The 27,754-nt window shown below is 37.7% G+C and overlaps 1 protein-coding gene across 2 annotated transcripts; it reads right to left on the minus strand.

The window, feature by feature from the left end:
• Positions 1 to 27,667, minus strand: PITRM1 (pitrilysin metallopeptidase 1). Of its 2 annotated transcripts, XM_064505775.1 has the most exons (27): positions 27,361 to 27,647; positions 26,865 to 26,967; positions 25,909 to 26,015; positions 24,598 to 24,749; positions 24,076 to 24,190; positions 23,881 to 23,977; positions 23,302 to 23,462; positions 21,852 to 21,978; positions 20,987 to 21,075; positions 20,337 to 20,465; positions 18,338 to 18,451; positions 17,874 to 17,970; positions 15,343 to 15,477; positions 13,194 to 13,332; positions 11,943 to 12,059; positions 10,237 to 10,369; positions 9,373 to 9,493; positions 8,321 to 8,397; positions 7,843 to 8,008; positions 7,627 to 7,727; positions 6,459 to 6,579; positions 6,028 to 6,099; positions 4,555 to 4,667; positions 3,949 to 4,074; positions 2,702 to 2,847; positions 1,007 to 1,109; positions 1 to 385 (listed from the first exon to the last, which is right to left on the minus strand). In XM_064505775.1, exons 1-27 carry the CDS (start codon positions 27,405 to 27,407, stop codon positions 292 to 294), a joined length of 3,102 nt encoding a protein of 1,033 aa, XP_064361845.1. In that variant the 5' UTR covers positions 27,408 to 27,647; the 3' UTR covers positions 1 to 291. The 2 variants fall into 2 exon arrangements, with proteins under 2 accessions (XP_064361845.1, XP_064361846.1); XM_064505776.1 differs by lacking the exons at positions 1 to 385; positions 1,007 to 1,109; positions 2,702 to 2,847; positions 3,949 to 4,074; positions 4,555 to 4,667 and adding an exon at positions 4,674 to 5,821 and having other exon boundaries at positions 27,361 to 27,667.
• Positions 27,668 to 27,754: the final 87 nt, after the last annotated feature.

Here is a 27,754-nt window from a genome sequence, read left to right on the forward strand (position 1 = left end):
TAGAGTTTTACATATACAAAAATATTTAATTTATATGGCTTCCATTTGTGATTGGAGGAGTGAGTCTTCAGCAAAATATTAACATTTTTCTTTGCCATAACAGGGCAGACTATTCTTGCTCTCAAATACTATATGGTTGGAAGAGTTTTCACATAGTTATTTTAAGACCGACAGTTTTGACTGGTTTGCTCGACTTGTTTGACCATACCAGGGTTAAAAGTTAATAAAAAAGTAATTATATAGTCACACAGACTAGCTTGTTTTATAGTAACTTGGATGTTCAGCAGCAATTCATCGTTTGACCCATGAGGGATCTTTGGTGATATCTGTATTTTCTGGTCCGAGAACAGCCAGACCATGAGTGCTCTTTCCAACTGCAAGATACCTGCAAGAAGAAACAAACGAGAAGCTATTGCATTCAGTTATATGTAACTGCTCTATGCACGTTAAAAACATTCCCAGGGAAAAATGCTGTTTGGTATCTGCCAAATGTGCTCTGTGAATGTTTTTGCTTTTACAGCATGTTTGGGATTTGCACTGTATTCTTCCCAGTCATCACAATACAACATATCTCCTCAGCCAGGTATTGCTAAGTACTGGAATTCCTAAGCAGTTCAGAAATCTAAAGAAGCACAAAATGTTAGGAGTTTAGAAGAACCAGCTCATAGTGCCAGGGACTGGAAGTCTAATGCAGTCTTTCTTTGGCTAAAGTGAAAGACAAAACAAAAGAAAAAAAACAGGACACTTTCTAGTCCATTCAAAAGTAAGAGAGTCACCAGTAAATTTAGGATGTAGAAGGGAGTCACGTCTGCTAAAATGCAATAAATCTGATAACTAACATCCCTCTAGGTTACAAAAACAAACAGTGAAAGCATTACATTCTACGGACTATTCTCAAAAGCCAAGGGAAGAAAAAATGAATTTATTATGACAACTTTTACAAAGTATTTTCTCTTTCAAATTAGGTATTTGTTCAGTTTTTTCAAGTAAACAAACACAGACTTACTTGTTTGATACATCAACCAGCTTATCACTGTTGACAGCAAAAAGCTGTTCCCTGTGTGACTGCTTCATTTCATCTGAAATCCCATATAAGAAATGATCCATTCCTAAAAAGAAATAAAAATATAAAAATAAAACTGTTATATAGTTTCTGAGATAGTAAGAGTTTCTTTTCCTATTTAGGAAAAATAGAATAAATAAAATTCTATATCCTGAAAAGTGATTTATTTTGTCAAAAATCTCAACATAATTCTGGTCTAAAAAAACCCTAAAATGATTCATTCTAAAGAGTCTCAGTACTTTCTAACAAAGTTTCAGCCAAACAAGATTTCATAAAGTTTCTTGTTTTAAAGCATAACAGAAATAGAAACTCTTCAAATTTGCATTTAGTTATAATATACATGCAATGCACAGATTTGAGCACCTTTTGCTGTACTACACACAGAAATCTGCAAACAAATGTTTAGTGCTTTTGTTGGAATACTTATCTGTAATATTTTAATATTAAAATTAAATGGTAGGTCAGTAAACAACCAGAGAGCTCATATGTAATTAAATAATCATATAAAAAATACGGTTTGAGAAGATGTCTGGAGGTCAGTCTCCTGCTCCAAGCAGGGCTAACTTCCAAGTTAGATAAGGTTGTTCAGGACCTTATACAGGGCCTAATGATCAAACTGAAAGTAGTATCAAGAGACAGGTATTTGTCTCTGCAACAACATCCAGGTCTCTTCAGTAATGCCCTTCTTTTCAGTGTTTACATTTCCCAGTTGTGTGCTCAAATATCAAAGAATGAAAGTCATTACTCTCTCGTAAATACTAACATCCAATATGCAAGCATTTACTCACATATGCACCTAAAACTGATTAAAAATTATTTCCAATTTCTTTTGTTGTCCAGGTCAAAACCAAAGTTCAGTACAAAGAGTGAGATCAGCTTCACTTTAAAGTTTTCTTGTTTAAAAAGCTAGTGTTAATACAAGCACATTTTAAAATAACACCAATTTTAAACTTACAGCTCCTCTATTTTTAGGAAAAAAATGTATTCTAACTTTGCAAGCTTTGGATTACACTTACAATCTATGAACTGAGTGAGGGAGGGAAAAGTGAGGAAAGCAAAGCAAGGTGTGAGCAAACTAGAAAGATGTATATACTACGACTCATCATAAACAGGTATTAAAAAAAAGATAAAAGCATTAAAATATGTCTGCAGTGGAGAGTGTTAACTTTCTTAAAAAGGTATGCACAAAAGGTTAAAGAAATTCATAGTCAAAATGTGTATGTCAGGAAAATAATAATTCAATCTTTTTGAATCAGAAGACCCACATTCCTTTTTGTTTACTAACATTTAACACCTCTTCCAAGCCTAAAATTATTTCTTTAATCTACCTCCATCTTCTAACTATATTGCCCTGACCTCAAGCAGCAGTAACAACACTTCAGTAGAGAATGAATGTGGGTGGCATTTTTGATGGGGAGCAATAGGAATTCAGGAAATTACTGTTTTTTTGAAACTGCAATTGTTTGTTAAATCTGCCAAGAAGAGATGATAGATTAGCAAAGTAAGAAGTTACTTTCTTCTCTTTAAGCCTAGACAAACAAACAAAATATATATTCATTTTAAAAAAATATACATTCATATACACTTATAGGCATGTACGTACAGGCTCCCTGTACTGGGAGGCTGATGGGAATGTACCTTTGTCTGACGGAGCTATTGGTGCATCAACAGCAGCAAATACTGCTAATTTAGCTTCATCAATATCTTGTTGTGTGAATTCTCCAGACTTGGCCCATTCAACTGCTTTTTCAAATGTTTTCAAGGTGGCTAAAGAATTTGGGTCTCTAAAAAGAAGAAAAAAGGAAAGCAAAATTAACCATTTTAGTCTTGTAAGTTCTGTAATTCTTTTGTTCTTATTCATGTTTCATTTCACTCTGAGTTTACTATGTGTATATGAGGATTAAAACCAAACGAAAAACTCCCTATTGGTTTAGGAGAAGGGTTTTGGTTTTTTTTGTTTGTTTGTTTGGTTGGGTTTTTTTTAAGAACAAAGAAGCATTATAAACCAGGCTTTTTTTTGAATATTAGATACACAAGTGCAGCAAGAAAGTTCAATAGCCTAAAGTAGTTCCAAGGCAGCATGAAGAGAATTGGTATTTAAAAGATGGTAAAACAATCCTGTTTACAATATGCTATCAATTTGCTGCAACAGCTTAGTAAGCATAATTTCCACTAATATCAACAACGGTAATATTTATGATATACACATCTTCCTCTGAGTTGCTTTTCCTGCTACACCTCTTCTTGCTCTCTGTAAAACAGGTGCAACAGGTTGACAACTACTGAAATGCTAAAAAGGACAAGTCATACCATGTTAAAGCTTCACAGAGCTGCAAAGCTGCTCAAATTTTAGCCAGGAATCCTGCTATGCTAGGCTATCTTTCATCCAGGAAAATGGTTTAAGCTGGGACTCTGACCACACTTTTAGTGAGATTTGATTATAAGAAGTCTTTAGTACTTTCAGGTCAAATTTCACCTGAAAGCTTTTGTAACAAAGTACTTTTGGAAGACCACTTTGGAAGACAGAGACCCTTTTTTCCTAGGGCCTCTTCAACCCAGGAAAAAGCAAGTGAAAGCCAGTCTTGCATAAATCTGGTACTGAGCCAGTAAAATAAATCCAATCACAGAGGCGCAACAATGGTTGCCACCAGCAGAGAACACTAAAGTTAGGCTTCAGAAGAAGCAAGAAGGGGTTTATTAACAAAACTGACATACCCATAGCTATTAATCTTAGCACCACCAGTACTGAATCACTTTTTGTGATCAACATTCTTCTTTTTATTTCACTTAATCTTGAAAGAAAGCTACAACTAAGTAAAAAAATATACATGTAAGTACACTCAGTGATCCCCTCCGACATGAACGGGAAACAATTAACCTGTTACCTGTAGGAGTAGAAAGTGAATATGCCATTGTGACTGAGTTTAGCACCTCCTCCATAAGCCCCTCCTTTCTCTCTGATTTCTCTATGCAGAAATTTAGCTGTCATCAACCGCGCAAGAATTCGAAGGCTGTAGTGACAGAAATATATCAATAGCAAAGCTGTTAAATGAATTGGATGGCAGTAATATTCTCAACTTCCTCTAAAGTTTGCAAAGATCCCCACTCAAAATGCATTCCTTCCTGTAATCTACATTTAATAACAGTTGAATAACGTAACATCATTATAAGAGTAGCACTGCTTTGGAACACTTCTTGTTTACATTTATTTCATCTTCCTCAACAAAATAAAAAATCAGCCATCTAAACTTCGTTATACACAATGGCATGGTCAGCTCAAAGGTAAACCCTAGTTAGTTAGTTGCAACATTTACTACAAAAAGTACATTTCTAGACCTGGCCATGCAAATATTGCTGTTAAGAATTTGTCACAAATACACTGCAAAGTGTTTTCTACTGACACACCATTTTCAGTGTTCAGCCTATGACTTTCAATTTTGTGTTCTGCTATACAACGTATACAGTAGCTGCCTGCTGATTCTGTTTCCTACCTTGCATAGTCTGCAGCTGTGTAGGGAACTGTTCGAATGCATTCCCCAATATAGTTGACTGGGAAGGGAAGTACAAAATGGGTCTTCATCTGGCATGGTTTGAAAGTAGGATCCTAGGAGAAAAGTGCATTCTTGCCACAGTTAGCAGAAATAAGACAACTTGTCCATTTGACAACTTTGGCTTTTTTGAGAACTATGAAATTATGCCAAACATACAGACACACAGGACACAACTGCTTAAGCTGCCACTTGATCAACATTGCAGCTGCTGACGTTTAGCACGTGCCCATATAATATCCTGTAATAATCCTGTATAAATCAAATATGAACATATAATTGTCTTGAGAAACTAAAGTTCATCGATACTGTACATCAGCTACCCATCCTCGTACACCAGCTTCTCAGTTGTGTTCTTACTACTACCAGACAAAGAGTTTGAGTCTCTTGCAATATCTTTACTTTGAATGGACTGAGTGTTTCTAAATCCCCACTTCTATTCCCACATAAGTACACGGTCACCACATCATACTTGAGTCCATTGACTCAATTTTAGATATTGAAACCAAACTCAAAAACTGAAAGCCACAAAAAAAGAAGCTGTTTTATGAACAGCAGTAGCTGTATGAATTTCAGCTCAAACATATGCTGCAATATACTCGCTTCCTCCTTATGCTCCCACTTCACTACTTCCAGTCTTTCTCCTGCCTCTAAGCCCCTGCAGCACCCCATCTCTCTCTCTTTCTCACAAACACACACACACACACACTTTTGTTCCCTTACTTAAGCATGAGCAGAGCCTTGGACACCTCTAATATCTTTTATGACTCCGTCTCAACACTCCCAAGTTCTTTCCTAATTTCAGAGAGACGCCCCCCAGCTCCCGACATCTCTGACCGACTGGGCCAAGGACAGCAGCATATGCATGACTGATCAGCAAGCAAAACCTTGGGCTGAGCTCTTCCCTGTTTCTTCTCAGTGGGAAGCTCAGGGTACACTAAACTGGGTTACTCTCCTGTAGCCAAATACAAATTTTCACAGAATTTAATTATCACTAATGACTTCCTGTCAGATGTCATTTAAATTCAAAATAACATAGGGAAGAGGGGAAGGAAAGAAGGGGGTAAACTGGCAATGACACTACACAAGTGCAGTTCTGGAAGAAACCGGGATAAAAATAAAATAAGCATCACTTACAAAAGACGGCATTAAGTGTACATTTGTCTGCATGTACGGATGTGAAGTTAGCTAAATGATCTTCAAACGAGAACTGAAGGGAAGATAACCACAAGATCATATAGAAGACTGAAAAAGTCTGATGGATAGTTTTGAGAAACAATTCAGTAAAAGTGTAGAACTGCAGAGTGCATTATGTTTCAGCGGTGTGCTTCTAAACACAGAATTTGCAATAGCTGAAGATGGACCATTAATATCAATAACAATCCAGTAATATCAGTATCCCCAACCTATACTTACATTAATTAGTTTCCTTGTGATCTGCAAAGAATTAAGCATTTCGTGTCCCACAGGTTTGACTTCTGAAGATTTCTATAAGAGACACAGCCCTTGTGTTAAAACATGATTTAACTGTTCCTATACAACTGAAGAACTACATTATGCACTATTTCCCTTTGGCCAACATTTCAAGGGAAACTCAGCTAATCAAGAAATTACAGGTTTATGCAATAGAGAAAGGCAGAATTTCCTTTTCCTCAGCCCACGTAAAGCAGTCACCTCAAGTCACCTTATTACAGAGCTGACTTTTGCAAATTTCTTCAGGCATCTTCATATGGATAAGGTGTTCGAGTTTAAATGAGTTCTCCTGATTGCACAGTGATCTTTACACAACAGTAATATCAAATTCAATTTTATTTATCTCACTAGTCACAAATGAAGTCACTTCCTACCTCAATCACATGGGGACGGACAGGTTTTCTCTCTTTTTTGCTTTTAGTTATGCCCTTTATGAATTTCTCTACTTCTTTAGATGCTTCTGATATCTGTTGTGGTGCAGCGTTTACCGAACATCTGTTAAAAATACATATTGAGTTTTTCACTGTTAAAAATACATATTGAATTTTTCACTGTTAAAAATACATACTGAATTTTTTGTGGTTTTGGACAGACCATTATAAGTTGTACCACTGCCTTCCTGAACACTCTCTATTAAATCATCCAGGTGTCAGATCTACAGTCACTAAAAATCATAATTAATGAATAAAGCAGGAAAATATTCACAATCTGGTATCTAATATGCCAAAGGAGAAGAAGAAAAAAAAGACTGTGGTGGAGTTTTTGGTCTAATTGGCTTTCATTTGCTTGCTCCAAAATGACTTCAGACCTAAACTTTTGCAGTAACTTCAACCATACAGTTCTCCTAAGCAGATAAATCAGTTGTGAAAACTGTGAGTGTCTCACAAAGAAACTATAGCATCCTCCTCTATATTCTGTCTTTGCAGGCAGACCTACCAGGGTTTTGAACAGTACAAATATTTGAATAATTTTATTCATTTTATGCCATCATTTTATTCTTCACAAAACAATACCTTGTAACTTAACTTGCTTCACTTCAAACAAAACTATTTCCGGAACTAATGTGTCTGACACTAAGCACTAAAGCACCCTCTTACTTTTTCTAATATACGCATAAAGTAAATTTCAGAATGTGACTATTTTCCTTTCAGGAGAAAAAAAGAAATCTAAAACAAACTACACTCAACTGTTTTACAACAGTATTTCTTTCTTGGACACCTTAAGGCAAGAGGGCAGGGTGGGGAACAAGGCAGAGCGCTGATAGAATCTTTTTGCCAAATCTCACAGGACAACAGCTACATCTGAAATCAGCCAAAAGTTTCTTATATTCATTAAAAATCAAACAAACAAAATAAACCACAGCTACCACAAACTTCTTAAGCGAGGAGAATGTGAATTAATAACATTTGATAGTTGTTCCACAGATCATTGTCTCCCATTTCACAAGACGCCAGGGCTCGAAGAAGCACATTGAGAAATGCCTCTTCATAGGCCAAGGCCTCTCTGACCAGAATGCCCCTTTTCTACTTAGCTGGAACTTACCTGATATTGTCACTATTTAATAAATACTTCTTAATGCGTGGTAATTTGCGTAGTACTGGTTTAATATCAGACATTTCTGCTATTCTCTTCATCAGCTTCACCTGTGTGCAAGGGAAAGGCAGACAAAACAAAGATGAAGCCATTAGATGAAATGAGGACAGCAACTCCAAAGTGGATGATTTGGACCTCATTTAAAAGATGCCATTTACTTTGTACCTGATCCATCCCACTGAACATTTCTTGCAGTTCTCCAGAAGGCGTAAGGTTTTTGCTGGCTCTAATAGATGCATATAAATGCCCACAATCAGGAATCCCATTCGACAGCTCCTGGGCAGTCTTCTTAACCAGTACTCTAAAATGTTCTTCCTCCTCAAATCGGGGGCTGAAAAGGAGTAGAAATAATTCGTTTATTGCTATAAAACAGATTCTTAGTAATGTAGAGAAATAACAGGTTTCATACAAAAGCACACCAATTCTATAAACAGCTTTAGACAGTCAGTTCTCCACTTAATCCATTATATAGTCATGCAAAGGTTGGAATATTTAGGTTTAAAAACTGTGAGCCACTAAAACATAGAGTTATACAAAAAATCCTCAAAGCAGCATCTGTAAGAAGGGGTGAATGGTTGAGGGAGAAGGAAAAGCAGAGTCCCAAGACACATGCACAAAATAAAAGAAATCCGATGTACTGTACTTGTTAAATATTTCACTCCATAGATGCATCATGTCCGGCAGATTTCTGTCCAAACACAGAGATGAAAAGAGCACACCCTAAAGGAAAAAGAAAACACACACAAAAAAACCTTCACAGATAAGACAACCAAAGCAATGGCCTCAGAAATGCACAATAACTTGTTATGAAAGTGATGTCGTGGCGCCAACCTAACGCTTCACATCACAAAACCACTTTAACGCAGGCTGTGCTACTGAAATCAGAGCAGACGCAAAATGTAGTTGAGCATTGCACAAACAAAGCCTGCCAATTTCTCCTTCCCAGGTGTTAGTATCAGTACCGGAAGAGGCTTTCTCACTTTTCATACACAGTATTAAAAAGAAAAAAGAAAAAAGAAAAAAAAGAAAAAAAAAAAAAAAGAAAAGAAAAGCACAAAACACACACAACACAAAACACACACAACACAAAACACACACAACACAAAACACACACAACACAAAACACACACAACACAAAAAAAAAAAAAAACCACCACCATTCTGGGGATGCAGACTTTCTGCAGAGGAGTCCCCTTAATCCAATTCCAGGTTCCACAGGAACAATCCACAGCAATAGTCGATCCCAGCAAGTTAGAAAAAAATCTTAGAGAGATTGCTAGGACTGTTCTGCCTAATACTAGGATCTAACAATCTTACAAACACTGAACATTTCCAAACCACATTCATAGTGACAATACACGCCTTAATAGCAATCTCGTTATGTATAACACTATACTATTCTGTCCTGCTCCCCTTTTTTTCCCCCCAAAGTTTTTTGCAGTTCTCAAAGCTATGGTAACAGATGCTTGTAAAACACTGTCTTAAAATGGATAACTATGTGAATCACTTCCTTTAAAATCTAGTATTAAGTTACAGTAATTGTCAAATCTATATTTTCCACAAAAAAACATGACCCCTTTCATGCATTAAGTTTTCAATGCACGTTATCTAACCATCTACCTGGAAGCCGTGACTGACCCTTAACTACAGAGATCTTACTGTAGTGCAACAGCATGAATTTTATGATTAATTTACCTGTTCATACACATCCAGGTGTGAATCATCTGGAATGATATGTGGGCTAACAGACATCCCACCTGTTTTCAGCTCTATTTTCTGGGCTTGTTCCCTGTAATCAAGGGCTCCACATCCCATCCTGTGAAAAATAATTAGAGCTTTATTTTCATTTTCAGTGTATGGCAAATCCAGGACCCATACGCTATTTGCAAAGGAGGCTGTATAGGTAACAACTAAATAATTTGGCACATTATCAAGAAAATATAATACTTCACAATTTATAAAAAGAAGAGAGCCAGGAAATACACAAAGCTATTCAATTAAAACTCACTGTTAATTCAAAATGGCATATTAAAAAGTATACTTTATGTACAGGCTTGCTACCTGTACATCCATGTAGCACTAGAGTAATACCATCACATAAGCTATTATCACCACCAGAAATAACAGATTCACCTTCCTCCTGGCCCAGGTCACTTGTGCTTCCCTTTGACCCCTCTGATGGGACAGGCATTTCTGTGACTATGCGGTGAAATCCAAAGAGAAACCAATCAAAGTGAAAAAACTTTAATTTCTGCCAGAGTATTTTTCATTCAGACTAATTTCTCAATCTATTTGGGGAATATATGTTTTGACAGAGAGGAACAAGGCAATGTGGAGAATGGAGAAAGTGGAAAGAGTCAGGCAGCTGAAGAAAGTGAAGTGGAGTGCTGTTATATCAGATCTGGAGGACACTGAGGCCTCAGCATTCCCTTTCTGTAATAAAACCAGTTGCTGAAATCATTATAAGCAATAGTCCACTAAATTAGTCTCCATCAATATTATTCCAGAAATCTGTATTATATCCTATTGTTGTAGCTTCTAGCAAAGTAAACCACTCACTTTGTAATGACATTGCAAAAAAGTGGCACATATGGTTTAAGCTCCTCTGGAAGCGTGTTCAAGCTGGAAACAGCTCTGAAATACACCACCCCGTTAGTTGGCTGAGCACAGTACTGGACAGGAATTTCATCAGCTACAAATAAAAATAAATAAATAAAAAAGCAAAAGAACAAACAATAGTTTCCTATTAGAAGGACACAAAAGCAAAACCATTCCTCAAAAGATATTAGTTATTCTTTGTAGGCATTTTAATGCCACTTCATGATTAAACTTTGGATATTGTACTTGAGTGCTAGACTGAAAGTTTTTTGTCCATGGTAAAGTAATGGATTACTGGACAGTTTAAAGAGAAAATTCTGTTGACTGAGGACATGTTTTAGATTTTAAAGAGGTAATATTCAAATAATGAAATGGTAATTTGTTTTTGAAGAACTGAAGAAGTTTGTCTTATTTTTTCTCCTTCTTCATCTCAAAGTTGAGAAAAGATGATTCCTACACTGTACATCCTGTTCTAACATAGGTTATTAGAATATTCACAGAAACAGGTCATCTTAGCATCAAAATTATACAGTACTTGAGACTTGCTGGTAACTTTTGCAGAAAAGTGTCTGTTATCTTATCTATCTTAAAGTGTCTTACAGTGTTGTAATCTACCTTAAAGTATCTTACATTGCAACATTGCCTGAAAAATTTTGCAGGCACTTTAACAAAATTGAGAGCTACAATTTCTTGTTTTCCATCAATCCAGAAAATAGCATTGGCCAAGCACAGAGAATTTCAGTAAAGTTATGATGGACACCAGATTTTTTTCCCCAGCTCCTGTACATCATATTCTGTTAAAATACATAGGCATGACCAGCAGTAACAACAGCTCCCTGTATAAGCCTCCAAGAGGGCTGCACCCTGGATAAAGATTAAGTCTTTGGAAGGTCTGGAGATTGCTCAAGAGCAGCTGAGCGTACCACCCGAGAGACTGCTCTGGCTGCAGGGCAGGGCAGGCAGTGAGAAAGCAGGCAGCAGGGAGCTCACGTCAGGAGGGCTACTACGAGGCTCCTGCGACGAGCAGGCGGCTGGTCTGCAGCTGAGAACAGCCCCACATCGCCCCTCAGAGGCAATGGCAAGAAGTGTCTACAGATCCATAGCAAACCCCACACTGCAGAGGTGGTGGACTACAGGAAAAGGACCATCACAAGGAAAATAATCAGAGCAGGATTTCATTTTTGGATCTTTTTATCTAACCTTGCCCAAAGGATTCTAGGTGTGTTTACAACATTATTTTATTTCAATCTATAATTCTGAAGCTTAATAAAAGATGGCTTTACAAACTGGAAGCTAGCTTGTCTTTGACAGGTTAACTTTGAGACCAAGGAAGGGAGCTGGGTGGTCAGGGCTTCCTGGTGACACAGCACAATCACAGCTGCGTTCTGGGTATTGTATTTAGCTTGTCAGAGCACCCTCAACTTTGACAAATACGCAAAACAAGAAGCTCAGGCCAAAATTACTACCAAGTCCATAATGAAAGTTTTACTTTCTATCAGACTCTTTCCTTCATTGTTTACTCTTCTGCCTCACAGTGTGTTTATTCACAACTTATCATGTACATAGACGATGTTACAGTCTGCTAAAAAGAGCAAAAACTGGGCAAAAAGATAGATAACAATCCAACAGCACTGTTCCCTTCAAGGAGAAATACTGGTTACACCAACCTGCAAGTGTTGTCTCCAGCACAGTGAATGGGATTTTGGGCTCAATGTCAGACACTTTCAAAGCTGGGAGACAAGAGGTATCCTCAGACTTGCTTTGAAGAGCAATTAATTCCAAACCTAATAAGGAAAGCAGAGTGTTTGTACATATTTAGCTTTTAATGAAAATGCTGTCAAAACCTACTTGAAGCAACACAGACCAGAAAAAAATGCTAAATTTTAACCTCTTGTGTTACCTTCAACAGTTCTTTCAAATAATTTACTGAAACAAATTCTGCAAATCATCATGCTATAACAGCAAACAGAACATATTATCTTTCCAAATTCTCTCTCTATTCCTGCTTTAATATCCTTTTCACAGTAAAACACAATTTAGATCTTGAAGAAATGGTATCTGCCAGCCTGATGTGTTACCCAGCTCTGTGAACAGCACACAGAAGCCACAGAACTACCACCTGAGGAGCCTCTTTTTAAACCATTTACTGTGGCCCTTACTCAAGTGCTCTCAGTACACTGATGCAGCTAAATCTTTTATTTAATTTTACATTTCTGCCTTTGTCGGAGTCTGGCTGGTTGCCTCTAAGAACTCTCAAATTCTTCTTCATAAGCAGAAAACCTCACCTAAAAAAATCCCTCTCCCCATAATACTATAGCTTCAGTACATTAACTCTACTTCTCTATAAATATTTCTGTGAATACTTGAACTGTAGTCTTCCTGCAACTAGATCACTGTTTTCCCAAACTGACATGACTGCCCAGGGTTTCCAAGTTTAAGTTACTGATCAGAATAAGTCATAAACAACATTATACTTGTTATACTTTCTGCTTAATAAGCAAGCTACAGAATAATTACAAAACAGAAGTTATCTAGGACCATAGCACAAACCTCCTCATATGCTCAAAAATAAAAAGCTTTGTGGCAGATGGTGTACATCCTGCTCCTAACACAAGTTAACAGAGGAAAGAATAAGCATATCAATGTTTTTAAACAATTTTCCTTCTGCCCTACCGGAAACTTCGATCACTCATTTTTTGAGTGTTTAAACTAATGGAATACACCAATTATATTTCAGTGTGAACGTTACACTGCATAACCCCAGAATATGTACACACAAATTTAAAAAAATCATCCCTTTCAGAACAAATGCTGGAAAATGCCTGATATATCAAAGAATATAAAATATTCTTTGATCACCAGCTATATAACCAGATGAAATTTTAAAGTTATCCCCCACCAAAAAAAAGGATGTTAACCTTTTTCAAAGATTTGTTTTTTCTCTTCTCCAGAAAGAGCACTGATCTTCTGTTTCAGTTTTTCTGCTTCCATTTTTGCTTGTTTGTCATAGTAGGCTTCCTCTGGACTCATCGACAGAGTCAATCTGTGTGGATTATCCTACAGACATATATCCCAAAACAAATCATTATTAATTTTGAGAGCTACTTCTTTCTCCTTCTCCTGTGATTATTGCTTCATCAGGCAGATAAAAACAGCCTATATATTTGCCTTGCATATTATCAAAGAAGCAATTTAAACTCTTAATGTAATACAGAACAGTCTTCTGCAAGGGGAGGGGAGGGAGGCAGCTAGCCACAAGAACAAGCATGAACAACCTTCAGTGAAATTTTAGTAGAGTCAGAATTCTTTAACAGAACAGTACTCATTAGTTTAATTAAATCAAACAATTGTGTATAAGGCTATAGAACAGCATGCCACACGTTAGATCTGGCTAATGTTCTAAGATGGAGAATCTGGTAAAATACAGAAGGGTTTCATTAAACAACTCTCTCAACCTGCCCAAGCTTGAGTGCACAGAGATCCCACATGATGTAAAGTGTGCATGCCTTATCCTGCTCAGAAATACTTCACACCAGTTCTGCTGCCAGAGAAGTCCATGTATTATGCAAGTGCCACAACGAGTGTTAAATTTCTCTTTGTTTATACTGTACCATGGAATTTTAATCACAAAATTACTAAAGCAGCTTCTATTTTTTATAATACTGGGAGGCCAAGAACAGTGACCATTGTCCATTTCAAATTAGGAGTCAGAAATAGTTTCAGCAACATCTGTCACTGAGAGTTAAAGAGTTTCTCCCCGCTGTGATTATATAGAAAGGCTACAAAAACCCAGCTGACTAGAGAACTGAAGAATGAAACACACAATTAGCAAAGCATAGTCAAACAGACAGTTAACAGAATTCTCTCCCTTGCTTCTGCCTTTCTGCTTATTAACCCCCAGGCACAATGTACAACGATACATAATTTTCTGATATAAGAGCATCCAACTATGCTCATTACTTTCTATCCCGAGTTTTGTTTTTGTCTTAATGTCCTCAGCAGAATTACATTGTTAATGACATTCTCAAAAACACAGTACTATATTTCTTCACTACAAAAGCCAAAAGCTTAATAGCTCCCTACTACTTTCAGACACTAATAACGCCTTTAGGAAAGCAAAGTTCAACTGATGTCAGAGTCTCCTGTTGCCTTTGAGAACGAACATTTACCTATTACTAAATCAGGTTGATAGTCACCTACAATAGATCTGCCCTTCAAAACAGCATCAACAATTCTATTAAAAACAAAAAAACAAGAAAACAAACAAACAAAAAAACCCACTTTTGCACTGCTATCACTGGATACTACTTTTTTTCTGGCATTAGCTAATACAGGGCTTCAGAACCATTCAGTGTCATAGTGCCTTAAAAGTTCTCAAATCTTCAAGCACACCAGTGGAAGGGATAGAAAGGAAACTAAAACGAACAGAAAGCAATGAGCACTGATGGCAAAATTCAGACAGCAGTTCAACAAACAGGTAAAGTACCAGATACTCATAACCAAATTCTTTTCAAAGGATAAGAGACACATCTTGCTATGTCTACACTAAGGAATGTATAAGTAGGTCCATAATTTTCTGACCATGTCTTATCTTCTTGTTGGGAAAATGCCATCGCCCATCTGCCCTTCCTCCTCTTCTACTTCCCAATTTCCACGTGAAGGAAACCTGAGTACAAAGTTCAGAAAGGAGCCCTGCACATGCCACACAGGTTCCCTGTTCCATGTGATGAAAGCGATGGAAGCTGCAGGAAGCACTGCAGAGCACCTGCAGCTTCCATTACCCTGAGCAAACACCCTCTCCCAAACTATAGCATCAGATATCACAGTTCAGTAAAACATCAGCATTTTATCAACACTCTAAAATGTTTCCAAATGTCTAACCAGCCGATTTTTCCAGTTTTGAAAAGTTTTCACTTCAACCATTTAAAATTAGTATGCTCCATTCAAAAGCGCTGCTGTTCATCTGCGTGATAGTACAGTTATGAGAAATAAGCCTTGAATTTAATTTTAAATCCAAAGCTGAGTTAAAACTTAATACGGCAGATATTTTTCTGTAAGTTTTCCTACCTTAAAATAAGTTTCAACTTTTTCCTGAAGAAATCTGGGATTCTCTTTAAGACACTGCCTGAACCGAGCAACTTTATCTGCAATCTTCAGAAGCTCCACTGGATCACCATCTTGATTCCAGCAGGATGCTATATACTGAATGGGCAAGAATAATCAGGTAAGCAGGACAATCTATATGTACATATATAATTAGCAGCATCTGTGGTCCAAAACCACCTTATTATTTATAGTTTAATGTAAGACAAACATGTAATACCTAATGAGTAGTTCACTATTTTTTTTTCCTTTTTGTGTGTGTGTTTGTGTCTATTCTGGAAATCTACCATAAAATTCTCCTTCCCTCATTTAAAATAAATCCATTTATCAACCCAATAAAGAAGGAAGACAGGAACAGGAGTTGGAAACAAAGCAGTACAGTAGTATTACATTCCACTCATTTATGTTATTCTGTCAGTCAGTTGAAGTGATTTATAATAAGGAAACTTAAGCATGTAATATAGATGGGACATTGTAGAAAGAAGATATTGGATAATGAGAAATATTCCCAGGAAATATTTCTTTTTTCTTTTGGAAAAATTTTTATTCTTTAGAGTTTGAGATTATTAAGCTCGCTCACATGAATTGCTGCAAGATGCTACTGAAAGTTCTCCAAACACATCACACAGCTAGTTATTAAAGCCTTCTCCTTATTTCTGTTTTGTTTGAATGGTGAAAAAAACAAAACAAAACAATCCCAAGATATTTGAAAGAAACAGCCCTTAAAAGCACATAGAAAACAAATGTCTGAGAAGTGCCAAAACCATCTTTTCATGTCTCTTTAATTACAAGTAGGTATCATAAACCTATCAAACTTTTCCAGTATTTTCTAGTATTTCTGTGAAAATTCCCTGGTATGTTTAAAGAATACTATTTTCTTAAAATAAGCTCAAGTTAATTCTCTTGAAAAAAAAATAGTCACTCCCTATTTAAGGCTTTTACTGTGTCATTATAACAACTCAGTGCTGATTCTCACTAAGATCTTCACAGAAAAGAACCTATCGGAAAAAATAAGCACTGGAAGAGAAAAGGGGAGGCTCTGGTATAGGGAGGGAGAGGCTGTTTGTTTTTTTTTAACAACTGTATAGAAAAAAAACTAAGCAAGCTGTCAGAGACCATGATCCTAGAACATAACTTCTGCTGTTTTAATCACTTTAGAAACAAATGGAAACCTATGGGGTACAAAGAAAAGCTGATTAGTTAGTTGATTTCTCCTATCTGAATTTTAAACAACTAAATCACACAGAGCAAAGTCCTCCAAATGGTAAGGCTAGCAAAGCACTAGAATACAGCATGGAAATTAGAGAATCTTCACCACAGAACATTTTAGATTACAGAGACTGTCATCTATCACCCATTATTTTAGTTATAACTAGGTCCCTTCCACCCTCTTTTCTAGGTCTGTCTCTAAAACATGACCTCAGGCAAGTGAACTGAAAATTCTTCTCTATGGAGGGATTAACACCAAACGTTACATGACCTTGTGAGCTTTTAAAGCAAGGATCTTAAGAAGATTCTGTTCCAGAATTAAATCCTAATACTTGAATCAACTTTGAGTCTTAGAAAACGAAAGGGAAAATAATTGCACAAATATGTCAGACAGAAGTATTCACACCTTTTGAAGACATGCTAGAAAGTACTTCTTACCAAAGTCAGGCACATGTTGCCAGATCCTACTATGAAACACATTAGTAAATTAAATACCCACAATTTGTCTATTTCGCTGTAAACCTATCTGATCTGAAACAACTTTTGATGCTGTTCTCCCACTGACAAGATTCACGCCAATCCAGGGATCTGCTTCTTTACCTAACTTCCCATAGTCAAAGGGGAGGAGGAGTATTCCTGGAGAAGATGCAACACTTGTGAGATAGAATGCAAGAGAGAGGTAGGAGAGTAAATGAATGAAGTTGGTGCAGTTCAGAAAAAAACAGAAGGTATGGGAAACCAGGAGACAGCAGGAAGTCTCAACTTCCAAATCAACTGTAAATACTACAACTCACTGGTTCTCAAATTTACACGGACTCACAGACATCACATTCTGCTATGGAAACCCCTTCCTGTAATAGCTTTGATAGCAAAATTTTAAGCCAAAGATTAAATTTTCATGTGTGAATCTTGCAATTTAGTAATAACAGCACAATTTAATTAAACAGAAAAATATAGTTTTTCTATTTCGTATTTACAAGTATATAGACCCCTGGTCGAAACATACGATTCCAGGAGCCAATACAGTATTCCTCCCTCACAGAGTAAGCAGTTCTACTGAAATTAAAGCTACTATTCAGAGAAAGGTAAATGGCTCACTGCCTGATACAGTCATACAGCGTGAAGTGCAGTCATAGCTGGAAGGCTACTGAAAACAAGTAAAAAAGATATACACGGGACAACAAAGGAAAAGCTCTTTGGTGAAAAATTTATATCTGAAAAGTCTGCAAAATGGTATCTTGGGAAGATATGGGAAATACCATATGTCCGCACACGTGCAGACTTACAGATGTCAGGGCAAGTCCAAAACTTGTAGACTGATGCTTCAGCTGGATTTCAATTTTGTGAAGTAGAGCTTCAATCCTATCTTCTTCAAATCCTTTCCTTTGGGAAGGGGTGAGGAGAGAAGGAAATCGTATCCATTAATACTAATCACACTCAGTGAAGCTATGAAAATGAATTATAACGTTGATAAAGCAAGAAAAAGAACATAATATCTTCCACAGTGAATTAAAATTGATATAAGCTTATTATGCTGTGTCATTTAGCAAAACAGCACTAATATTAAACGCCTGAATGTTATGCTGATGAGTAAGCTACAACAGAGAAAATAGCAGTTTTTTATTGTTCTGTAGGAGTTTTATTGTTCAATACTCTTAAAACTACTTCTTTGGTGCAGTTTTTTACATAACTAAATTCTTAAAGCAGGAAGGAACAGCTACAATATTCTGAAAATTTTAACATTACTCACACAATAACTTCATCAACTGTTCTAGCAATAATCTGTTTCACGGTATCAACATCTCTCTCAGCAATACCCTGTAGACCCACACTGAAATAAGCATCTCTTGTTGAGCCATTAAACCTAGAACAAAACATATTCAATTCAGTGACAACTATTACAACTTAAGCATGAAGCCTGCCAGCAAAGGCAGAAAAGGGGAGGGGAAAAAAAAAAATCATTTCCACATACGTACACACAGGATTTTAAAAGCTAGACACGAAGGAAGAAGAAAATTACCAAAGAGGCAAGAAATAGAATTTAAAATAATTTTTTGTTCAGTTTCTGTAGTAGTAGCACACTGTTAAGAAAGCATATGGCATAGCTGATATCAGAGAAGGAAAAACAGTTACAGAATCAAAGCTGTGCCTTTTTTGTTCATTTTTCAATTCCTCTGTAAGTATTTTCAGGAAAAAAAAAGTCTCTTTAGTTAAGATGAAAATTTAAGCTGGCTGTAAAGCCAAACACATGCATTCTACTTATGCTAGTGAGTGAACAGTATTTCAAATTAGTCCTTTTACAGCAAGATTGATGTCTTTGTAAAGCAAGTGATGAAGGTGAAGTGTTCTGTTTGTTGCTGTTATTGTCAATATTAGTTAAAAAATGTAAAAATATGAAAATCTAAGCTGTTAGGCACAGTAAACCGTAAGAACATTTTAGAGACATAAATTCACACTTGCAGAAATAAGAAACGCTTAGCAGTTCGAATCGAAGGCAACAAAGTGAAAAGCAATAGGTATTCATCAACTCTAAACACCCACTACTCCATGCCTAAAGACCAGAGAGAGGATTCAATGGCACACTCGGGTGGAAAAACTGGCATACTGATCTCTGGACTCAGCTATTCTTCTAGATTTGATTTGTCAGCACAGTGACTAAGGCACACCAAAAGCAACACTGCTCTATGGTTCCACACCAGATTAACACAGTTATAATAGAAAGGGCTTAGCTGAAAAAACACAGACACTGAATCACACCTTTGGTGTCTAAACACAGGTATCTAGTACCAGACCCCGTGATATTCAAAACATCTACATAGCAGTGGCATGCATGACACTGGACTCACAGGAGATCCATGCCTTCACGTGACAGTTCAAGCCAGGTAGAGCATTGGCTTTAGGGCATTAAAATGGTCCTAGATGAGTATGTTTAAATATCCCACAGGAACATATGTTTAGGTATCCCACACAAACATCTGAGCTACTCAGTGGAGAAAGAGGCATGATTTTTGTCATCCTAAAGTCTAAATCAGTCAAAAGAATCATGCTCTAAAAATGCCTTCCTCTCTGCTGACAATAAGGGGAATCTGTGGTGAGCAGCTGAGACAACAGCATCTACCACACAGATGCCTGTTGCTAGGCAAGAAGAATCCCACCCCATCTGCCATGCAGAGCTAGTTCAGAAGACTAGTAGTACAAGCTACAGGTTGAGTAAGTAAATGTTGGCAGACACATACTTTTATATTGTGGCTATGGCAAGCTGATAGCACCTAATCGTACAACAGTACATCTGTGCCCAACCTGCCTACTACTAAATCACAGGACTAAAGCAAAAAAAGTAAAAGTGACACAGTAAATAGAAGAATATCAAAGCTAGTTTGCTAGCTCTTCTTGAGTGATGATAAAACATGCAAGATGAACCCCCACCTTAGTAAATTAGGATACTGAAGGTATATCATGTTATGTACGTATTTTTCTTGTTGATGAGCGTTAAACAATACAAGTTACTCTAACCAAATACAATTTCTATCACATATTTTGACAAGCCAAAAGGTATACCTGAAGATGCTTTATAATTCATCAGTACAAACTCTAATATATTTCAAAATTACAGTAAGAGTCTTTCAGCATTACCTGCTTGTATAAGAGATGACTTTTCCCAACTTGTTATTGGTTTATAACTTTTCTAATTTAAATTTTAGCAATATTTCTCATAGTGATGAAGTGAAGTGATAAATTGTGACACTTACCCAACATCAGGAGAAAAGTCTGTACCAACACCGGACTCAATTAAGGCTTTATAGAACGGAGAATTAGGCCCATCAACCAACAGGGAAGACAACAGGCTTAGTGTGAAGGTTTCAAAAGTATCTGTAATACTGAAGAAAAATAGGTCTTATAGCCTTATATTCATACACCATTAAGCTACAAATATGGGATTCTGTAAAAGAATTTAGGAGGGGTAAGGGAGGAATAATTGTCAGCTATGCACACTGCCCCCAGACTCTGGGAACTAAGAGAGCTCTTGGTCCTTCATTCATTATAACCAGCAGCAAAGGTCTACAAGTCAAATCAGGCTCTGAGCATAGATGAAGTTAGTAGGGTCATACAGAAGAACTTGCACAAGACAGCCAATGTTCCCCAGAGCCTATCCACTGAGCATTTCTGTAAGACAGTGGCACTTTTCCTTATTTCTATCTGCTAAAGAGAAAGACAGGAAAAATACTAATTAGTACTTAAATTTTCATTTAATATAAGAAGGATTTTTCTAGTTGTCCCATGGCATTATTTAACTTAAAGATGATGTTTAGGAAAAAGGATTTTTTTAATGAAAAAAAAAAGTCTTGCTTAAAGTTCTAACATGAGCCTTTAGTTCAGAATTTCATTTTGATAAACTTACTCTGTCAACAGGTAGCTGACACTGACAGTTGTCTGCTTGGAAGGATCTGCAGCAAATGAGTCTAAGCCACATTTTATGCAGTGTTCTCTCTGTAATGTGTAATTAATGCATATGATATAGACTAAACTCAAAGCAGAAGCTACAAATAACAAAAAAACCTGTTTGCATCTTTATAACATCTTCCTTCCAAAGATTTCAAAGAGTTTTACAGATACTCATGAGTAAATTCAATATCCATGACTAAATTCACAAAACACAACATGTTTACTTAGTATCTCTTGAAAGATGACTGGTATTACCATTTTTACAAGAGAAGAGAATTAAGAAAGTCTGCCTACATTCAGAATTGGGTTTAAAAGGAAAGCTTAAGATTATGGACAAGCTGGGGAGGGGAAAAAGAAGAAAGGAAAAAAAAAACCCATAAACCAAAAGAAACCACAGAATCTGAAACAGTATTTTGACACCAATGCCTGAAGGTTTAGGTAAATCACTGGTACCTCCTGATTATCAGTATTTATATTAGTAGCTCTAGATGCTTTACAACAACACTTCAGTTCTCCAGATGCTAAGGGACTTGAAAACTGAAAGTAAGGATAAAACAAGCCCGACTGCATGCAGTCATTGTAGTAGTGAAACTCAAAACAAACAGTTTTTCACCCCACACCTTTAACCAAGGGAGGGGGGAAAAAAAAAAAAAAAAAAAAAAAAAAAAAAGAGAAATCATGTCATTTACACACAAACACACATCTAAACAAACAAAATAACCCCAGCGTGCTGGACTAAAATATTAGAACCTGCTATACTTAGTTGCTGCGATGGCAAGATTGGATGTGCACTGGTTTTTTTTGTTTATACTTTTACTTACAGGATTTTCCCAGAGTTTCTGTTTTGGGATATCAGTATTTGATTCAATTCGTTGAAATTTTACCAGCGCTTCCTCATGAATTTGTTTCAAATGTTTCTCCAGTGGAAAATTACCGTAAGTGAAAAACCTGCATTTTAAATGAAAGTTGGGAATTAAGTTTTAGATTTTGAGTTTTTAGATTCTGAGCTTTAGATTTTAGTTACATTTATATTCTGAACATCGTATCATTTCCAGTGATTTAGTTACATTTAGAAGTGAACATGTTTCAAAAGCCCCTAGATTCAAGACACCCCAGTTTCCACACACACAAAATCCACAGAAATATTTAAGGGGTATCTGAAATAAAATTCCATATCATTTTTCATCTCCTGTTTTATGGTTTGAAATAAAAAGCACCCCTAGAATTCAGTTTGTTGCACCATTACACAATATTCTAAGAAAAAAAAAAGTATTTGAAGTCAGAATCCCAGGTTGAGCAGGCAAATAAGATTCTTATGATCCTCTTATGCAATGTAGGCAACACAATGATCCATGTCTCAACTCATCTATAAAACATAACTAGGTTTTGCAGGTCAGTCTACCAAAGTAGACATCCATACCTACCAGAAACATTGCTGATTTCCAGTGGATTAAACATGAGCATGAGGCAACTCTTAGGTAAATGATATTCCTTGATTAAAATCTAAACTCAGGTATGTTAGAATACTTAGGATGATGAGAGAAACAAAGGATGGTAAAGTCACTATCACAACCAAAACCGATTTTCCATCAATGACCTAATCAGACTGACCACAAAATTAGTACAGAAGAAACAATAATACTGCATATTTCCCTTCATGTCACTTTTGAATTTGACTTAAAGACCTTATCAGTACCAACATGGCTAGTACTTGACTAAAATGAATATCCATTATTTAGAATTCAATACACTAACATGTGACTAAGGAGTGACTGAAGAGCCACTAATTTTTAACTATTTTTTGGAACTTTAATCTGGACTGACTTGAAGGAGGATAGGAACCCCTAGACTCATTTGCACTACTTTTACCATATCTTCTTAATGTTATCGCTAAACACTTACATATTTGCTCTATTTGCCCCACCCATGTGAGTTCATGGTGAATGATCTGTAAACAAACAAGGAAAAAAAAGCACCAAAAAAATTCAAATCCTTATAATCAAGCAGGCATATGTGCTCTAGAAACTCTCTTCCATCAGCCAGCTACTTTTCAGTAGCCCCTGCTTCCAGTTCACTCTGTGCTTCTCTCCCTAAAACAGCTTCCTTGATCTGATGGTGTGCTAGCTATTGGAAGGTACAGGACATCTACATTGCTGGTCACATGTATGGAAATACTTTGAGTATTTCCATTTTCCCCCCCCACAGAAATATGAACACAATGATAACTCATTATACACCCTACAAGTCAGGTCAGTCATGGATTTCAGATACCTGGAATTGCTTGGATGATAATGTGTGGCATGGAACTGTTTAAGCTGCTCCCATGTAAGATCAGGAATACTTAATGGATCTCCACCAGATATTACACCATAAGTGTGGTCAGGAAGGAGTTTATTCTGCAGGTGCTGTGCAAATAGTCTCTCATTATCTGTCTTAAGAAAAAAAACACCATGTTTCAGTAAAAGTGACAAAAATACATTTTAAAATTAAGAAATAGTCAATAACAAGACCTTAGAATTCTAATTTACATAAGAACTCTGCCTTGCATAAGCATTTTCTCTGTAGTCCCCAAATACTTTTATAAAACTTGCTATGTTATCACATCAATTTTGAAGAAAAGCCCTACAATAACACCCATTAACAAGCTGCTCTTTCATATGTAAAGAAACTTTCCAACAGGCTAACATAAAGAATAACTGTGTAACAGCTCACTGACTTTACTTAAAACTTAAATTTCACAAAGAGGATTGGGAATCTCTGGTGCAATAATGCCATTATTAATCTGCAACTTAAATCACTTCAATTATTCACATTGTATAAGATGTTAAAACAGAAATCCACAAAACTTACAAATGCCCCTTTCATTTCATTAAAAACAACTCCTTTGAAGACTAAAGGTGTCTCAGGATCAGTTGGGTTCTCATGTTCCAACCTCCAACCTTCTTGCCTGGGAAAATTAATAACAGGAAGTATTTCTTGGGGGAGGGAGAGGTTTTTTTTTTTTTAATTTAAAATTTGCACATTTCTCAGCTGTCGACATCTTACCAGAAATCTAGTTGCCTCAAGCATGGAAAGAAAGCTGCATCCAAGTACACTGAAAGGAGATTCTGAAAATCCTTGGGATTTTGTGTTGAAAATGGATAGAGTGTGTAATCACTAGCTGCACATAAATAAATGCAAAATAGATAAGAATTTTAGAAAGTCTGTGATATATATTTATTTTTAATCTCTCATCTATATAAGTAACTGGAAGAAAAGAAACTTACTAACTGACATATTTTTGTTGAGGAATACACAGAAATTTAACACTGCAATTATTTTATCATGAAAACTTTTTTTTGCCAAATAGGTAAATAATTGTCTTGTTGTATACCATGAAGAGCCACCTCTACTGGAACTTTAGTCCGTAAGTGCCAAATAAGCAAGATATATTTGGTTAGTTTTTTAAACTCTCAGTCACAACATTCACACTTAATGGATTTCCAAAGGGAAATAAAGGATATCCAACAGCTAGCTTTACTGTAATAATGCTTTTAAAATGCATGAGACTATTTGCTTTATACTCACCTGTGAATGCATTCATGAAAGTGGACAGAGATCTGTTTAACATTTTAAAGAACGGATCTCTGCAAGGATACTTTTGAGAACCACACAACACAGTGTGTTCAAGGATATGTGGGACGCCAGTGCTGTCCATTGGAGTGGTACGGAACTGTATACTGTAAGACAGACAGTGGAGAAAGCAAACACTTATTTGGGACCAGAGGTGAGCCCACCTGCTATATGCAGCTTAGCTCTATAGGAACAGTATGACTGTCCAGTAACTGACAAGATATAGCAGGAAGCAGAGTTATCAAGTTCATAAGAAAGACTCTAAGTTGAGTGCTCAGCCACTTCTAATAGAAGGACTTCTATTTTTGGAGATGGTGCAGAATTTTTCAGTGCTTAAGTAAGCACTAGCATCAGAGATGGCTCAGCAGACAACATGTGTAACTAAAGGGATGATAAAACTGCAACAGTAGCTAGTATCAACATTCAAATTTACACCTTGTTGGGAAACAGAATCCTTTCCCCACTACTATTCAGCTCATTAACTGGAAAAAAAAACAGATATTCTTTTATAGCAAAAAAGGCTCAGAAAGAAGTTTATGGAGACTTATGGTAAAAAAAAAAAAAAAAAAAAAAAAAAAAAAAAAAAAAAAAAAGGTTTACATTTGGCCATATAAGGCACTTTATCAGAAGGCACAGTTTTGGGCCCACCAACACAGAAGAGTCAATGATAAACTTCAATTAGTTCAGTGGAGAACTATAAGGATGGTCAGGGGCTGGAACAGGTGTCCTGTAAAAAGAGGCTGAGGAAACTGGGCTTATTTAGCCTGGAGAAGAAAAAGCATAGGGGGACCCAGGAGCTGCCTTTCAGTACCTAAAAGGAGGTTATGGATGGAGATAAGCTCTTTGCATAGACATACATGATGGAAGGACAAGAGACAATGGTCATAGACTGAAGCAAGGGAGGTTTCTAACTTGACATTAAGGGAAAAAAAATCACCACATGGAAAAATCACCATATGGACAGACAAGCACTGGGGACAGGTTGCCCAGAGAGGTTGTAGAATCTGTCTTTGGAAGTTTTCAAGGGCTGACTGAATAAATCTCTAAGCAATCTCATCTGAATTCAGTGTTGACCTTGTTTTGAGCAGCAATTTGAACAAGAGACCTCATGACATCTCTTCCAACCTGAATTATGCTATGCAAGTTCTACTAAGTAAGTACTCTGTCTTTGATAACAAAAAAATCCTGTTATGAATCTGGATTACAATTTAGAAACCATAAGTTAATGCTGAGATGGAATGTGCTATACACATATTAATGTTTTACCTGAAGAGATTATTGGAGTCCTCTCGAGCCACATGTAAATATCTAGCTCCTGTATTATCATGACTAAGCTTCACTGCAGTCAGGAACAGCTCAGGAACAGCTGTCACCTGCATTAGAAGAAAACACCTGTATTACAACATGACTGCTACTAGGTCATATAAACTAAAAATGATATGACAATAAACAGTTTGCCTTTCCTGTATAAAATGAGGCCATACACAGTATTAAATAAGTTCTTTGTTCCTATGTTTTGTGCAAACAGAACATTGTGTATAAGTGGAAAATAAGTACCAGTTAAAAAAAATACATTATAACCAGAAAACGGTACTCTTCTGTTACAGATAATGAGACCAGAAGAGTCTGATCACAAATTCAAAGAGAATGCACATATTCAAGTATCAGCATTAGGGCAGCAGAAAGGAAAAACAAGCTCGGAAGCTGGTTCTATTACTAGCTCTGTCACTAGTAATCTTTTTTCCAAGTTTCCTGAGCTTTCTGCTTTCTTTCTTCAGAAAAGTAAAGAAACTCCACATGTAATTCCCACTGCAAGTTCTTAACAAACCTATTAAAAGCAGCTTAGCAGAAAACAGCACATGGTTCAACTATCCGTCTGTGCTTTTAAGAAGACTGAACTGAACACTCCTCATCTATAGCAGATGCACAAACTCCCATGGCATGTCATTTACTCTGGAAGAATTAACACCCTTTAAGAACATGCATTAATGTTCCTAGAAGAAGAATAACTACAAGCAACTTGCTTGAATTTGCTTGAAGACAGATAACTACAAGCAACTACTGTATTGTTTTGAACTGACTGACCGCCTGCAGCATCAGTGTAAATATTTACACGGTGTGTAGACTTCCACTGACTTTCTCACATAAACTTTCCCACCAAGGCAAAAGGTACCTTATCTGTACAAGCGCCCCAGAAAGGCGAGCACAAAGGCCCTGCTCACCTGTTCGACGGTGAAGCCGTGGATCTGCTCTCCTATCGTGTACTGCAGCGCTCTTTCATTAGCGGAAACGCTCTTCCACCGCCATGACTTCTGATTCAGGGACCTGAAATAATTACATTTCTCTCAAATTTTCATAAAATCCTTCCCGCCCGTCCAGCTGGGCATCCGGGCTAAACACCAGCACTCAGGCCCGCCGGGGTCCGCGGGCTGGGGCGGGACGGCGGCGGCGGGCGCCCACCCGGTCGGCTCCTGCCGGCTTGCGGCCGCCGCAACGGAAGCAGCGCGGCCGCCGCGCCAGGCCCGCGGCGGGGGAGGCCTGGGGCCGGGGAGGCCGCCGCCGCCGCGCGGGGCCCGGCCCGAGGCAGCGCAGCGGGCGCCGCCGCAGGGAGTGAGCGACCGGAGCCGCAAGAGCGGACCGCGACGAAAGTCTCAGAGGGAGGCGGGCAGCCCCAGCCCGAGCCTCAGCCGCACCGCCCCCGGCCGCCCCCCTCCTCACCGGCTGAGGCTCAGCAGCCGCCCCGCTGCCCGGTAACGGCTCCACATGGCTCGGCGCCTCCGCAGCGGGACGGGAACGGGACGCGCCGCGACACCCAGCCGCGCAAGCGCCGCGCCGCGGCCGCCGCCCGCACTGGCCGCGGGAGGCTCCGCCCCGCGCGGCGGCGGCAGGAGGTGGCCCGGGGCCGCGGCCGGGTCACCTGACGCTGGCGCGGCTCTGGTGGCTGGAGCGCAAGAGCGGGGCCGCGCCGACGGGGGGCTGTAACATGGCGGCAGGGGCCCCTCCAAATGGCGGCGGGGGCGTTTCAGGCTCCCTCGGTGTGTTGCTGGGGCCGGTTTCAGGAGTTACCGGTGGGGACTCCCGGAAGTATTTCACTCCTGTTTCCACCTCACTC

Source organism: Dromaius novaehollandiae, chromosome 2 (genome assembly GCF_036370855.1).
Source record: "Dromaius novaehollandiae isolate bDroNov1 chromosome 2, bDroNov1.hap1, whole genome shotgun sequence".
NCBI lineage: Eukaryota > Metazoa > Chordata > Aves > Casuariiformes > Dromaiidae > Dromaius > Dromaius novaehollandiae.

Coding starts and splice junctions, on each gene's coding strand:
- PITRM1 (XM_064505775.1), bottom strand. CDS start 27,407: ATGTGGAGCCGTTACCGGGCAGCGGGGCGGCTGCTGAGCCTCAGCCG. Junction 7,728..7,842: donor TGTTCAGTGGGATGGATCAG/GTACAAAGTAAA, acceptor CCTTGCACACAG/GTGAAGCTGATGAAGAGAAT. Junction 4,075..4,554: donor ACAGCTGCAGACTATGCAAG/GTAGGAAACAGA, acceptor CTGTCACTACAG/CCTTCGAATTCTTGCGCGGT.